Raw genomic sequence first — 16452 nt, forward strand, 5'->3', positions numbered from 1 at the left:
GGTCCATCCCACTCCTGAAAGGACCTAATGGCAAAGACTGCAACTACGATACCATCAAAGCCAACCTCTTTAACACATTCTTTGGCTCAGTATTTGTAAACAGCAGTAGATCATGCCCAGTATTTCCTAGTCGAACCACAGACAACTACAATGATCTAATACATATCGATTTTACAGAAGACAATGTTGAAAAGCACCACGCAATCTAAAACCACCTCTATGTATTGGACTGGACAGAGTATGTACCTACTTCTTGAAAAAGCTATCCACTGCCACAGCGAAACCTCTAAGCATAATCTTCAAAAAAATCTTTCAGGACCAGCTCCTTGCCAAAACTATGGTCACAAGCCACGGTCATCCCCATCTTCAAAAAGGGAGATCCCAGCCTGGTTGAAAATTACAGACCAAAATCTCCTTATGCTGCGTCACCTGTAAAGTCATGGAATCAATTATTGACCAATCCATCATTCTCCACTTAGAGACAAACAACCTACTCTCTCTAATAAACAATTTGGTTTCAGGAAAAAACTATCCTGTAATCTGCAATTCTTACACTGCAAAAACATATGGACTACATAACTCGATCAGGGCAAAACAATAGATGCAATCTACATAGACTTCTGTAAAGCCTTTGATTCAGTGGTACACGACAAACTACTACTAAAACTAAAATCTTATGGTATCTCTGGACACCTACATAACTGGATAGAAGCATTCCTGTCAAACAGACAATGGTCAAAATTGGGAGCGTCCTATCAAATTCTGCACCTGTCAACAGTGGTGTCCCCCAAGGCAGAGTTCTAAGACCAACTCTCTTCATACTCTGCATAAATGACCTCTGTGATCATATTAAGAGCAACTGCATTTTCTCCACTGATGATGTAAAGCTATTCAACACCACAGACAATACTGCTACCCTTCAAAAAGACCTCGACTATGTATCAGAATGGTCAATCAAATGGCAACTTCAAATCTCAACAAATAAATGCTCTGTCTTACATATTGGCCAAAAAAAATCAGAAAATAAAATACAAGCTAAATAGTCAAGACCATGTTGAGGATCCAAACTCTGTCAAGGACCTTGGAGTACTCATCTCTAATGATCTAAGTGCTAGAGACCACTGTAACTACATAGCGAAAAAGGCAATAAGAGTTGTCAGCCTAATCCTATGTAGCTTCTTCTCTGGTAATCACATTACTAACTAGAGCATAGAAAACATTTGCTAGACCTATACTTGAATACAGCTCATCAGTCTGGAACTCACATTAACACAATAGAAAAAGTCCATGAATATTTCACAAGAAGAGTTCTCCGCTCCTCTACTGATTGCAGAATACCTTTTGCCACCAGACTTGAAACTCTAGACCTAGAAAACCTAGAACTATGCTGTCTCTGGTCCAATAAAGATATAGTATATAAAATATATACATTGCAATGTCCTACCTACAAATGAATACTTCAGCTTCAATCATAACAATACAAGAGCACACAATAGATACAAACTCAAGGTTAACCGCGCCAAACTTGACTGTAGAAAATACGACTTCAGCAACAGAATGGTCAATGTCCCCCAAATAAGTGCATCTCGATACTTTCCTGAGAGACATTGATCAATTATTTCTTCTCATCCAAGTAGCTTCTTCAATTCTGGAGAAGAAGAGCTGAAGAAGCTTCTTGGATGAGAAGCGAAACGTCTTCAAAGAAAAACCAAGGAAGTCCAGTTGCCTCTTGAAAAAAGCACCTTTGGGACGACCACGACCTGGAGGACTGAGAATTTCCATAGACATCCTGCTCCAACAGATGCCCTGAACTCCAGAATAGAGGCATCTTTGGAAGAACATGTTGTTCATAGCGGTGATGAAACCTGTATCTTGACCACTTCACTTGGTCAAAACTCAAAGCAAAGACTACTACTGGACGTGATACTCAAGCAGTATCTTTAGAAGCAGCAGAAAAAAGAAATTTCTCAAGTTTTGAAACAGCTCATTTGGCTTACTACCTCCAACGTGGGTACTCTCTAGATACCAGAGTACCATCCACAAAAAAAAAATTTAGGAGGACCACAAATTCTTCTGTATATAATTCCACCAACTCCAAGCCCGTTTGTGTCCTGTTCAAAAGCTGCACGCAACTGTATGACTCAATTTCGTTCCCAAAAGAATCTGGGTCATCCTTTCCTCCAGATCTTCTCTTCCTTCATGACATGCCCTAAGTTAATACTGTAATCAACCAGGCCACAAATAAGAGAAAGCAATTCCCTAATCAAGGAACTGCCAGATCAGGAAAACAATCAAGCAATAAACAACAACCTAATCAAGGAAGTGCCAAGGAGAAAAACAACACTCCCACCACCAATACTGATAGGGAAAGCTACGGTACAAAAACAGAGAGTAAGTCCCACTCCCTCCTAGCACTGATGATGTTATCTAGTTGGGTAATGAAACGTCTGCAAGAAAACAACCAAGGACCACATCGTTCAGCACTGAGCTACAAATATTCTCTTCAACTGATAATTCAATTGATAAATCAAGACAATTCAGGATATACTACTAAAATCCCCCATGCAATACTTTACATTTCAGCTATAGAGTTAATACTTAGCCGAACGTCGCTTAGTCAATTAAATTTTAACCAAGACTCCAGATAAAAGTTAGTCTCAACTCAAGTTCCCAAATCATGTCTATATTTTCAGAAAGTGCCTGCTAGATCGAAAGGATTCTACCCAGTATGTATTCAGACAACCAAGCACACTTGGCCAATAAAAAGAATTCTAATTCTCATGGTTTTTTAGTCCCTTAACCACTACATCAAACCATCTAACTCTATGTCATGTAGAAATACTGAACGTTCTACTGTGTTAGCTATTAAAAAAGGAACAGAATTGTAATGTGGCTCTAGAATATGGAATAATAAAATAAACGTGGAAATAAAAAGAATTATGATGTAAAGTCACTTAAAACCTATGAAGGCCTTCAGTTGGACATCATGAAATGCTTAACGATGGTTTAGTGGGATATCTGAATAAATGATTAGTTCCAACCAATGACAGAATTGAAAATCTCAGCAATTGTTCCACCTCCATCGCTGAACTTTCAAAAGTTTGAGTGGCCAAAAATTAGACAACTATGCTATAAAACTTTATTTTATGGTCACAAAGCTCACACAATTAGATAACTTAATAGTTTTATTATTTGAAGTGCTAAGATAACTTTGCTCCTGTAATCCACGTTAATTATTAAATCTGATCACAAACAAGAAAAAATATATATCGTTCTTTGATCTTCAGGGACCTCAATGATTTCTTAACAAGAAAATGTAAAAAAGATTGAAGAAAAAGACGGATTAAAGGCTATTTAGATGGAGTCAGCCAATGTTCCTTTTAAAAATCATGTTAAATCCATGAAGCACGACAAGAAAATCCTACAGTGATTTTGAGCAAAGCCATACAGGTATATTTTCTAAGATTATGAAAGAATAACTAACCATAAACTCTTGGGAGTTAAAAGGCAAAATATGCATATATGAAACTGGAAAATCCAGTTTCCAACCGTCTCATCATTACTTCAAGGATGTATAAGTTAATTATTGCTAATAATAATTGTACTGCACAAAAATGGCCTGGCTATGTGTTAAATCAGCAAGATTCATTGTGCACAGCAGAAATGTTGTGGCCTCTTGGCCACCGGCCCCTCCAAGCAGCCCAAAATCAACCTGAGACCTCCAAGGGGAAGAGGGAATGGAGCTAGCAGAGAGACAGAGACAGAGAGACAGGGATGGAGAGACAGACAGAGAGAGACAGAGATGGAGACAGAGATGAATCCTGGGCCATCTATCAGCCCTCGGGTGGAGAGTCAACAGTCCCCAGCTCCGGAGGTGGCTGATGAGGAACAGTTGGGCCCAGTGCCTGACATTTAGATGCACAGAAGGCAGAGGAGAGGAGAGGAGAGCAGTGGAAATCTATGGGCCGGTCCTTGGGACTGCTAGCGGAGCCCCACCCTAGTTCTGGGAATAAAAGGCAGGGGGCAGAGAGGAATAGATGTGGCAGACAAACTGTTCATCTCCCCTGACTTGTTAGCCTGCAATGACAGAGAAACCTTTTGCCAGGGCTGCTGGCAGTCCGAATGAAGGAATCTTGTGAGTTAACTTCAGAGGGTTTGTCACGTCTGGGCAGCTGAGTCAGAACAACCAAGTGCATTGTTGCTTCCCTCATTCTAAATTCTTATATGGTCTCATCACATTTTGGTGAACCAATAAAAACGTGACTGCAGCCTATGTCGTCATCATCACGAATTCAGTACTAGGAATTATAACAAAAAGGGAAGAGGGGAAAAATCATTATCCAAGTAAGTACCTAGTATAAGTTTGAAAGAGAGTTTTGATCATTATAGGCAAGTCTCGAGTTACGGTTATAATGAAGCCTGCCCATAACGGATGTAACTCGTAATTGTTGTAGAGGAGATGACTCTTGTACTGACTCCATTTTAAGACCCTTTTTGAGAGGTTGGTAATTAGTCAGAGTTGTTAAGTGAACCAGTGGTTTGCCAGGGCGTGGTTTTGGTTGATAGTTGGGCGTAAGTGCAGAGTTTGGCAAAACCATCATAAAACAGGGTCATGTGACTGCAGGATGCGGGAAAGGTGGCCTGGTTGCAAAGTGACCGAATGATACGTCATGTGATGGGGGTGTCTCCTGACCATTGGAACTGTCATGCCCTTGTTGGAGTCCGATTCTGAGGGGGAGATTGAGCAGTTGACAGGGAGTGAGAGTGCGGCTCTGGTGGCTGTGGAGGAAACTGGGGAAGGGCACAGTCCGGCTGGACCTTCAGAGGAAGCCCCAGGGCCACCCCCTCTTCATCCTAGGGCACGCAGGGAGGGACAGAGAAGGGAGCAACATGGCTTACGGGAGAGGAAAGGGCCCTGATTCCCTTTCATTAGTTGCAGCTGGGAGAACAGGATATAAGAGGGGCATTTGCACACAGCACCTTCCTGGAAGCAAAGCATGCATTATCTGGGTTTTGGCATCCTCCCAACGGTGGGTGCTGTGTTATCCTTTGAAAGTCTGAAATTTATTATCCTGACCTGTTGTGTTAATTACTTCAGTGTGTGGTTTGTGTTGATTTTTAAAAATTTCTAGTTATCTTTACTTTGGGTTCAGACTGCATTTCTTCCCTTCGTAGACTGTTTTTGGAAGAGTTTGACCTCCAGCCGAGGATAACTGGACATTGGGGGGCCAAGTTGGAGGCATTAAAGGGAACTTATTCTACTTTTGTGACTATGTTACTTTGGGTCATCACAGAAACTTTGAATCCGGATCATAAATACCCTCCCTCCCCTTCGATAGGAACTGTGGAAATTTTGAAGGTTGCTAAGTGTTTGTAAATCGAGGATTACCCATATCTCAAAAAAAAAAAAAAAAAAGACAGAGTTGGGAAAGGTGCAGGAAAAAACAACAACAACAATGCAGGTAGTTCTTGACTTACAACAGTTCGTTTACTGGCTGTTCGAAGTTCCAACGGCACTGAACAATGTGACTTATGGCTGTTTTTTTCACACTTCACTGACCGTTGCGGCCATCCCCACGGTCATGTGATCAAAATTCAGAGGTTTGGCAACTGGCATGTACTTAGGACAGTTGCAATGTCCCAGGGTCACGTGTTCAAATTTTGCAACCTTCTGACAAGCCAAATCAACAGGGAAGCCGGATTTGCTTAACAACAGAGTTAATAACAACTGCAGTGATTCATTTAACAACGAAGGCAAGAAAATGGGGCAAAACTCACTTAACAAATTTGCCTTCCAACTCTTCCGTTATTCCTGAGAGAATTAATCCGTGGAACGACTTCCCTCCAGAAATTTTGAGTGCTCCCTCACTGGAAGCTTATAAGAGGAGACTGGACAGCCATTTGTCTGGAATGGTTTAAGGTCTCCGGCAGGGGCTTCAGCAGGGGGTCAGACTAGAAGGCCTCCAGGGTCCCTTCCAACTCTTGTTATTCTGCCCCCTTCAACACGAAACTAATCCAGAAAGCGTGAATATTCTTCTTTTTTTCCCCTCCTCACCGTACCTCCTTCTGCACCTGCTGGCTTAAACACTGCAGAATGTTTTACAAAAGGCTCCGTGGCCAGCCAGGCATTTCTGAATAATTCAGGCAGAGCTGAGATCCCTCATACTGTGTCTGCCCTTGGAGTAACATAAGGCGAACCCACCTCTGACGGGGAGCTGCCATCTGGCTGTTAAGGCAGAAAATGAGAGTTTGTTTCCAAAGCCAAACAAACATTTCTCAGAGACCTGCACTTCAGGACTTCGATACCCTTTTGTCTGTTTAAAGCCAAGGTCACATGCACTGCTGACACACATCTTCAGTCGCAGAGGTTTCTGTCCCACGAATTTGAGCCACAATTCAATTATTCATACTGCAAAGAGCTGGCTTGCTGGTATAACCCTTGGGGTATATAGTAAATTACATGCTGTCGACATTTGCAAAATTCTTAAATTTGGAGAGCCTGGTTGTCTCTCCAATTCATTGTTTTATTTCTTCTTGGGTTTTTTTTTCCCTAGCATGCACAATTTTATATCTGGTTTTTGTTTTTTGTGTTTTTTGAAAGCTGCCTGTGGTGATTCAGTTTTGAAAGCTAAAAGCTAAATTGAAAAGGTAAGTGAAAACAGAAATGACTCCTGCCTACATGCTTCTGAAGGATGAGTCAGGAGAGAAACAAGAGAGATGCTAAGAACACCTGACTATCAAGGGCATCATGAAGAATGGCCAATTAAGATCACAAAACTCTGGGAAAGTATAAATTGATAGGTCTGTGCCTCAGACTGGCTTGAACCCTGAACAACAAAAAAAGAGTCTATAATCTTTCCTGTTTTGCCACTTTGCCTAAAGGCAACTCCTTAAAAATATTGAAAAGTTATTGCAGGAAGTGAAATGAAGAGAAATAAAAAGTCCCATCAGTTGTTATACTCCATTGGATCAGGCCCAGTAACTGGTTTTTTACAAGTTCAAGGCCAAGAAGTAACCTGGGCTCAGTTAATACACTCTATGTGAAAAAAAATTTTTTTTCTCTTACTTCTTTAACCTAGGGCATCTGATAAATAGGTATAACTAGTTTTGTATCATTGAGAGAGAATTAACAAGTTAAAAAAATAATTATATCCCCCCAAAACAGGATGACTTTTGCCTAGTTTCAAAAACATGCTAAGAGGCATAGACCAACCCAGAATATAAAAGGATGTAATATAACATAATGATATATGATGATATATAAGAATAGAATATAAAATAGAATTCTTTATTGGCCAAGTGTGATTGGACACACAGGGAATTTGCCTTTGGTGCATATGCACTCAGTGTACATAAAAGAAAAGATACATTTGTCAAGAATCTAAAATATAATAGAAAATAAATAATATAAATATACATGTGTGTATATGTAGGTAGATAATAAACAGAGATAGATATGAGAGATTAGATAGTATGTATGTATGTATGTATGTATGTATGTATGTATGTATGTATGTATGTTATTCAGCTTTGTTTGGGTATTTTCCCACATCATAGTAGTTGTGTTTTTAAAGTTGTAGCAACGTTTCGGCAGAATCTCATCTGCCATCATCAGGCTTCTGTATTGTGTTCGTCTGTGTACCCGAACAAAGTGTACCCGAACAAAGCTGAATACCATACATGTAAGTACCCGCGAAAACTTAAGAAAACACAGAGAGAGAGAGAGAAAGAGAGAGAGATCTCTATCGATCCACACTTTTGTGAGCACAAATTTACCAAAGTCACAGGAACCTCATCAATTGTAGTTTATTCAACTATTTGTTTAAGCATGGCTATTAAATATGAAGTGATATGCCACAAAAAAGGATTCAGCTACTATCCATTTGCTCACCAAAATGAAAACATAATCTGGAGATGTATCTGAAAATTCAAATTTTATGTAACAAAGATGAGCAGTGTTTTGGTTTCTTCCAGTTGAAAAGGAACCAAAATCTTTCATGTCCATCCTCATTGTATCAAAAAGGGAAATTGTTACAAAATTTGTGTGAAAGCTATGTTACAGAAGTCTGTCAAAAATCTTACAGTTTGTATGAAACAGGATGACAAAGTTTGATATTTGATAGATATTTGCAAAGACTGGATACAATTTTTTGTATCACTGACCTAAAGTAACCAAAACTATTGTTTCCTCCTTTTTATTCAATTCAAATTAGCTACTTTTCAATCTAACTTGGGGAAGAATCTAATCAACGAATACAAACCACTACAAAAGGGTTGCATTTTTAATTAAGTCCAATTATTCTCCAAGCATATTTAGGTGAATATAATCATGCACCAACACTCCTAAAAATAATTCAGTTTCCTTTTTTCTCTCTCCAAAGTGGAATTGACAACTAAACTGGTTTCTCTGCAATATTGTAGAAATAGAAAATCACAAGTAATTTAAAATCAAGCCTCATGACCCTGCTCAGTTAAGGCAGAAGGAGAATTGCAGAGTTGGAAAAGACCTTAATAGAAGCTCATTTGACCCTTTGCGTTGTGAAGGAAAACCAAATGAACCATCCAGCTTTTTCCTAAAAGCTTCCAGAGATAGAGAATCTTAGAATGTCAGAAAAATTCAGTTTATGTCACCAGGGAGCTACGATAGATTATCTTGCACAAAATACACTCCAATTTACAGTTGCTTAAACAACCCAATAATCTTCTAAATTTCTTGCAAATCTTCTAAATTTCTTGCAAGAACCATACATTGTTTATTTGCTATGTCAAGCACAATATAGCAAAATTGTTTTATTCTATTGGAAAGTAGAAAAATAACCAGCAGATTGGCCAGCCAAACACCTCCTTGAAAAGCAATCCTCTCGATAATACCACTAACTCATTGTCAGAGAGAATCCATACTTCTCTCAAGTTGAGAACAGCTTTGAAAAGAGGTCAAAACGTTTGTCCAAATGGCACTCCAGCCTCTTCCAATGTAGAACTTGGAATCCTAGAGCTGGAAGGGACACCTCAGAGATCTTCTAGTCCAACCCCCCGCACACACACACTCAAGGCAGATCTTATACCCTCCTGATCAAATTGACTATCACTAAGTGTTGTATCTTATGATTCTTGATGAATGTATTTTTTATGTACACTGAGAGCTTATGCACCAAAGACACCATTCCTTGTGTCTCCAATCACACTTGGCTAATAAAGAATTCTATTCCTATGTCACCGAGGGGGGGGGAAAGGGGGTTGCCCAGTATATTTCTGAAAACCTCCAGTACTTTCAATTTCTCTTGAACATTTGCAACTGGAATTGTACCAAAGAGAGAATACACGTGGGGTTGAGAAGATAACAGATAATCAGAATCGGAAGGGACTTTATAGGTCATCTAGTCCAACCCCCTGCCTAAGTGGGAGACCCTACACCATTCCTGACAAATGGCAGTCCACTCTCTTCTTGAAAGTCTCAAGTAATGAAGCAACTTCCGAAAGCAACTTCTGTTCCATGGGTTGATTTTTCTCCCTGTCAGAAAATTCCTCATTTCTAGGACTTGAATCTCTCCTTGTTCAGTTTCCATCCATTATTCCTTGTCTGGCCTACAGGCGCTTTAGAAAATAGCTTGACCCCCTTCCTCCTCTCTGTGGCAGCCCCTCAAATATTGGAAGACTGCTATCATGTCTCCCCGGGTCCTTCTCTTCACTAGACTAGCCAAGCCCAGTTCCTGCAACCATTCTTCATATGTTTTAGCCTCCAGTCCTCTCATCATCCTGGTTGCTCTTCTCTGCACTTTTTCTCGAGTCTCAACATCGTTTTTATAATGTGGTGACCAAAACTGGATGCAGGACTCTAGGTGTGGCCTTACTAAGGCTTTACAGAGTAGCATTAGTACCTCCCTTGATCTTGATTGTATCCCTCTGTTAATACAATTTAGGATTGCATTGGCTTTTTTTGGCTGCAACCTAACTTCAACATTATAACCCAGGAGGGAGAGTGGGGGTTTCCTTTGGGGGTCAGCTCCTTGGATGGAAAGAGAAATTAGAAACAGAACTGTGAAATCGGGGCACAATATCCACCCCCCAATTAATCAAACTACCAAGCCATTTTAAAATCTGGGGTTCAGCTATTTTACAGGTGATGCAGCTTGTAGAACTGGGCAAATAAGCCTAGAGGTTCTGAAGATTTGTGCAGGTGGTCCTTGACTTATAACCATTCATTTAGTGACAACGCCACTGCAAACAAGGGAAGTCCTTGTCCTGGGGCACGAATAGTCTCCTTTATTTATTAACACTGAAAATAGTCACTTATGACTGGTCTTAACGGTTACAACTGTGACAGCATGCCCGCGGTCATGTGATCAAAATACTTGGCAACTGGCATGTACTTAGGATGGTTGTACCGTCCCGGGGTCACCTGACTGCCATTGGTATCCTTCTTAGCCGGCTTCCGAAAAGCAAAGTCAATGGGGGAAATTGGATTCGTTTAACAATGGGATCCACTTAACAACTGCAGTGACTCGCTCAGGTTGTAAAATGAGGTGCACTACCTGCCTCACTTAGGAACAGAAATTTGGGGCTGACTGGTGCTCGAAAGTCGAGATCTAGTGTATCTTTCTCTTTCTCCCTCGCCTTTCACTTCCCTTCTTTCCTCAGCTATTTGCAAAAACTTCCTCAGGCAGCCATTTTGCTTCCTCGAATTTCTTTTCCTTTGGGGTGGTTTTAGTTGCTACTTCTTGTACAATGTTGTGAACCTCCATCCATGGTTCTTCGGGCACTCTCTGTCTATCAGGTCTAATTTCTGAAATTTATTTGTCACCTCTACTGTATATTCATCAGGGATAGGATTTAGTTCGTACCTGAGTGGCCTAGGGCTTTCCCCCACTTGGTTCAGTTTAAGCCTAAATTTTGCCACGAGAAGCTCATGATCCGAGCCACAGTCTGTTCCTGGTCTTGTTTTAATTGGCTGTACGGAGCTTCTCCATCTCTGGCTGCAGAGCACGCCCTGGAGAAGAGCCTAACGCTGGGAAGGATGGAAGGCAAGGGAAGATGAGGGGGACAACCGAGGAGGAGGAGGAGGAGGCAGCCGGCGTGAGCTTCAATGGGCTCCAGAAGATGGTTGAGGACAGGAAGGCCTGGAAGAAGGTTGTCCATGGGGTTGCGATGGGTCGGACACGACTTCGCAACTAACAACAACCTGTACAGAGCAACCTGTCTGTCTCGTGAACAGAATCTAAGAGCTGTTTTACTACACACTTTACTTCCGGGGTTTCACCGAGCAAAGAAAACTGGGCTGGATGAAGTAAAAAAGAAAGAAAAAATAACGCAATAGCAATCCAGCTGTGCTGTCTCGTCTCTTTGCTCCTACACTGAATCAAAGCCTTGGATATCACCGATGCAAATTTGCCAACGTCTTTCTTTCACTAGGAAGCAGAACCCTGCCAGGAGGAGGAATCTGCGCAGCTGCCACAAAGTACAGATTTAAATCAACCCTACCCAAGCTGGTGGCTTTCCAGATGACTTGCAGTGACAAATCCTCAGCTTGAGACGCATGGACAATGCAGGAAACACACCCATCGCGTCCCTTCTCAAGCACGTTTTCTGCTTCAGATGGGAATAGCTGCGCATTCCTGTTTGACATCAGGTTAAGCACAGAGGTTTTAGTATAATAATAGCACCATTAAGATGCTGGAATCGGACTGGGGAGACCGGGGTTTGGGGGGGGTAAGTCCCACATTTCTGCCAGGGGTTTCTGTCTGGGCGCAACCTTAAATTGACACATACCAGCCCTTCCCTAGACTCTCACTGGATATTCGAAACAGGCATCCTCTCTTGGTGCAACTAATTACCATTAGGGCGGTTGTTTTAAGAACGAAAGGGAGATTTCCAGTTAAAAACTCCCCTGAGCTCAGGAGAAAAGAAGTGCAACAGTGATAGAAATAATAATAATAATAATAATAATAATAATAATAATAATAATAATAATAATAATAATAAAGAGGTTTCGGGTCTCCTAGGCCATTGGCTTCTGTGCAGAAGGAACAGAATAAGCAGCACTAAAAAAAATTAATCAACTTTCTAATGTTAAAGAACAACAGGATCCATCAATGACCCACCCATTTTGTATGTGTCTGCCACAAGAAAAATGCTGAATTATCAATAAGTAGGTTGTGTGTTTGTGGGGGTGTGTGGGTAGATAGAGGGGGAGAAGGAGGAAGAGAGAGAGAGATGATAGAGATGATGGGTGGATGGATGGAGATAGAAAGACTGGGTCAGCGAGAGACAGAGAGAGAGAGAGAGAGAGAGAGAGAGAAGAGAGAAAGATGAGGAAGAAGGGAGAGAGATGTGCGTGTGAGAGAGAGAGAGAGATGAGAAAGTAGGCGAGATAGAAAAGGATATAGTAGGTAGGCAGTAGATAGACGAGAAAGGAGAGGTGTGTGAGGGAGACAGTGATAGATGAGAGCAGGTAGGCTAGTTAAGAGAAAGAGATATGGGTAGGCAGGTAGATAGAGATGAGAGGGAGGAAGGGGGAAGAGAGAGAGAGAGAGAGAAAGAGAGAATATATGTAGCTGCCATAAGCTGAACAACTTCCAGCATCCTTCAGCAATGATCACGCGCTAGCTAACGGCACTGGAAACTGCATAAAATCAATTCAAAGGTCCCAAAGAACAAGCCCACCCATTAATTCTCCTCCACTTCTTGCTGACCCTCCTGGCCCCAAAAACCCCCTGCGTGTTTTACAGTTGTGGGGGGGGGGAGGAAATTCTGAATTAAAGATGGTTCGAGTCTCGGTGGTCCCTGAATTCATCCCCACTCCCACCTCGAACGACAAAAAGAAAAAGCTTCAATGTCTATAGAGGGAAGGCTTCTGTTACCTGGGTCCCAAATGTGGAAGTAATTTGGACCAACCTGCTACCCCAACAATGCGCTTCTTAAGTACTTTACGCACAAGGACAAGATTGTCTCACCGCTAAATTTAAGGGTTTGCAGCCCTTTCTCGCAGCTACTCCCCCCGGCCCCCCAACCAGGACACCATCCACCACCCCAAAGGGGCCACTGGGCAGAGATTCCTCCCTCTACTCGGATCCAACCTGGTCCTTGTAAGCTTCCAAGACGGTCATTAGAAAGCTGCCCTCTGCTCTGAGCCACTCACCCAAGTCCAGCTTACCTTGGAAAGGTTCTTACCTGTCTTCCTCGCCATCCAGAGCGGCCAGCGGAAGTCCCTTCAGCGGGAAGAGGGAAGAGACCATGCTCCCATCTGCCAAGGCCGAGGAGGTGCAGAGGCTGCTGCTTTCGGCGCCACCAGGAGGCTGGGTTAAGCCCACCAGGAAGGCCTCCGTCGGGCGCTTGGCGTCTTCAGTTCGGCTCATGATGGACTGAGCGAGGGACTGCGCGGAGAACTGGGAAGAGCTGGGGGCTGCTGGCAAATTCATGCCCGTGGGAAGCAAGGCAGGCTGAGAGGCGGCGTTCTGGACCAGGCTCCCGTTCTGTATACTCGAAGAAGGCGGCTGGGCGAGGGTCTTGGAAGGAGCCAGGCTGACGGGCGCAGGGGGCAGACTGGAAGCCGAGTGGCCGGGCACAGCGCTAACGGAAGGGATTGGGCTAACGGGAGGCAACGGGGCCATTCCTTGAACCAGAGGATCAGCGGCTTGCATGGGCATCAGGTTGCCCGGGGGCGGGATGCCCAAAGTCTGAGGAAGGCCCGATGGAACGCTTTGGGATCCTGGGTGAACGGCCCCCGTAGGGACCGGCGGAGCTCCTTGGGAGGGGGCAGGAACAGCAGCGCTGGGGCCCAGCACGGAAGGAGCCATCTGGTTGGGGACCGAGGGCCGCTGGGCCATGGGAGCGGCACTTCCGGGTTGCCCGACATTCATCAGGGCAGCGGGAGCACCCACGGCTGGGATGGCCGGCTGGGCCTGGGAAGGCACCCCCGGGAGGTGGGCCTGGACAGGAAGCGGCATGCTTGGAGGCTGAGCGACAGGCACGGCCGACCCGCTCCCGACGATCGCCGTGCCCGGCTGCAGAGAAGACGCTGGAAGCATCTGCGGTGGCTGGATGTACTCGGGCAATGAGGCTTGGGCGACGGGCTTCGCGTGCTGCCCTGGAGCCATCGGCCTAGGCATGGGTGGCAGGGCAGCGGGGTGCTGAGCCTGCCCCGGCCCGAAAGATAACGGCTGGGGCTGCGGAGCGACTGGACCTGCAGAGACCGGCGGTGGGGTGAACGGTTGGGAGGCCAGAGTTGGTTGATGGCCACCAACGATGGTCAACGGAGGAGGAACGGCTGAGGCGGGAGGGGGCGCCCCTTGCTTCTGAGGAGGGTAGCTGACCTCTTGAGGATGCGGTGGCTGGACTTGGGAGAGTTGGGACTGAGACATACTCTGGGGCAGCCCCTGTGTGGCCCCGGCACTGGTGAACTCCATCGGCAGAGGGCCGCCTTGGAACCCTTGCGGCTGTGTCCCAGGAGGCGCCCCCATCTCCCCACTGCCCACGCTCTCGGTGTAGTGGCTCAGGGTGCTGCTGACGGAGCTCCCGCTGGTGCTCTCCCTTTCGGAGGCCGCGTCGAGGAGAGCGTCCATGGTTTTCGCCATGGCGGCGTTTTCAGCCACCGCCCCGGGGTTCTCCTTGTCATAGAACTCGGTGCAAGTCCATCGGCCTTTCTTAAAGTGCTCCGAACTGGAATCTAACTTCACCACACGGAAGCGGGAGGTGCTGCCGGCGGGCTGCAGGTGACCTACCGCCGTGCCCCCCGCAGCTGAATGACCCACACTTCCGGAGGCATTCGAGGAGGCCCCGGTGCCGTTACCCATCCCGCCGGAGAGCGCCACGTGTCCAGAGTGGCTCCCTCCGGCCAGGGCCATGCCGTTGCCAGCAGCGGCAAGGTTCGTGAGGGTCTTGCCCACCTGACGGGCCCTGCCACTTGCGGCCACGGCTCCCCCGGCGGGAGAGGCAGCTCCAGCGTGGAAGTGAGCCACGGTGGCCCCCGCGAGAGCTGCCCTGGGGGATGCTCCCGGAGGGCCAGGTCTGGCGCTCTCCAAGCCTCCCGCGACGGGCAGCCGTCGGAAGGACGGGCTGGAGGGAGACCCCGCAGAGATGGGCGGGGGGACCCCGGCGTGGGAGGGCGGCTGAGGGTGGCCCCCGTGGGGGAAGTGGGGCCCGTGGGCGCTGCCGTTGGTCAGGCCTCGGGCCTGCTGGGTCGGGGGCCTCGGCTGGTTGGGCGAGACGGCCCCGGGGCTGTCGGCCTCGTGGAAGTTGTTGAGCGTCTCCTCGGAGGAGCTGCGCTCCGGCTCGCCCAAGTCGGTGGCCCGGGAGAGCGAGACGTCCAGGATCTCGGAGGAGGAGAAGTCCTCGGTGTGCGACTCGTCCAAGTCGTCGTAACTCTCCGTGTCTTCGGCGATGCTGTTGTTGGAGCTGAGGCTGGCCGAGATCTGCGCCGGGGTCACGCTGGTGATCTGGAAGCCGCTCTTCTTCTTCAACTGGGCGCCCGCCGGCCCGACGACGCCTCCTCCTCCTCCTCCTCCTCCCGCCTGCGAGAGCAGCGCCAGGCTCTGCGGCGGAGGAGCCCCCGGAGGGCAGGACGAGACGGAGACCGAGACCGAGGAGGAGGAGGCGGCGGCGGCGGCAGCAGGGGCAGCCGGCGTCGTCTGGACCAGCAGGCCGGGCGGGAAGTCCTCCAAGCCGGCGCCGCTGCCGCCCCTGCGAGGCAGCATCGCGGGCTGCGCCATCTTCTTCCTCTCCCGCGCCTCCGCCGCTGAGTCAGGCTGCTGCTGCTGCTGCTGCTGCTGCATTGGGGCCGGCGAGAGGAAGGCCCGACGCCGACGCCTCCCTCAGGCGCCGCCCCGACCGGGCTCGGAGGAGGAGGAGGAGGACGAGGACGAGGGGGGAGGGGGAGGCGGCCGCCGCCCCCGACCCTTCTTCCTCAGCGGCGGCGAGAGGAGGCGGCCGGCTTGCCCTGAGGAAGATGAAGATGAAGAAGAAGGGACGAGGACGAGGAGGAGGAGGAAGGAGGGCGCGCAGGAGCCAACCCGGGCGACGCGGACGCGAGGCAGCCCCCGCCGGCCGCGGCCCCATCCAGAGACGCCGCCGCCGCCGCCGCCTCCAAACTCCTCACGGGGCCACCGAGCGCCCGGAGCAGCCCCGCTTCTCCTCCTCCTCCTCCTCAGGCCGAACGCCGCCGCCGCCGCCGCCCCGTCGGAGCCGCCTTGGCGAGGCCGGAGCTCGGCTCGCTCTCTGAGGGGAGGGGGCGGGTGGGGGGAGAGAGAGAGAGAGAGAGAGAGCGCACGCGCGGCCGGGCTGAAGGAGACGCTCCGCCTCTTCTGGAGCTGCGCTGGGTGGCGGGGGGAGGGGGAAGAGAAGGAGGGGGAGGCGGGCGAGAGATGGCGCAGGCGGAGCGTCTCCCCCCGCCGCAGACATCAAAAGGGCCCGGCGGGACGAAAGCGGGGGAGGCGGGGGTGGGGGAACGGGCGGGGAGTG

The 16452-nt window shown here is 47.2% G+C and overlaps 1 protein-coding gene across 1 annotated transcript in view; it reads right to left on the reverse strand.

Annotated features, from left to right (window-relative positions):
• Positions 1-16242, reverse strand: part of TSC22D1 (TSC22 domain family member 1) — a 54762-nt gene extending 38520 nt beyond the window's left edge. The window contains exon 1 of the mRNA XM_026705342.2: positions 13168-16242. Within this exon, the coding sequence (XP_026561127.2) occupies positions 13168-15767 (2600 nt within the window). The 5' untranslated portion in view covers positions 15768-16242. The remainder of the gene's footprint in view (positions 1-13167) is intronic.
• Between the last annotated feature and the right edge of the window lie 210 nt (positions 16243-16452).

The sequence above is a fragment of the Pseudonaja textilis genome, chromosome 8 (assembly GCF_049901715.1).
Source record: "Pseudonaja textilis isolate UNSWEBS1 chromosome 8, rPseTex1.2, whole genome shotgun sequence".
NCBI classification, from domain to species: Eukaryota; Metazoa; Chordata; class Lepidosauria; order Squamata; family Elapidae; genus Pseudonaja; species Pseudonaja textilis.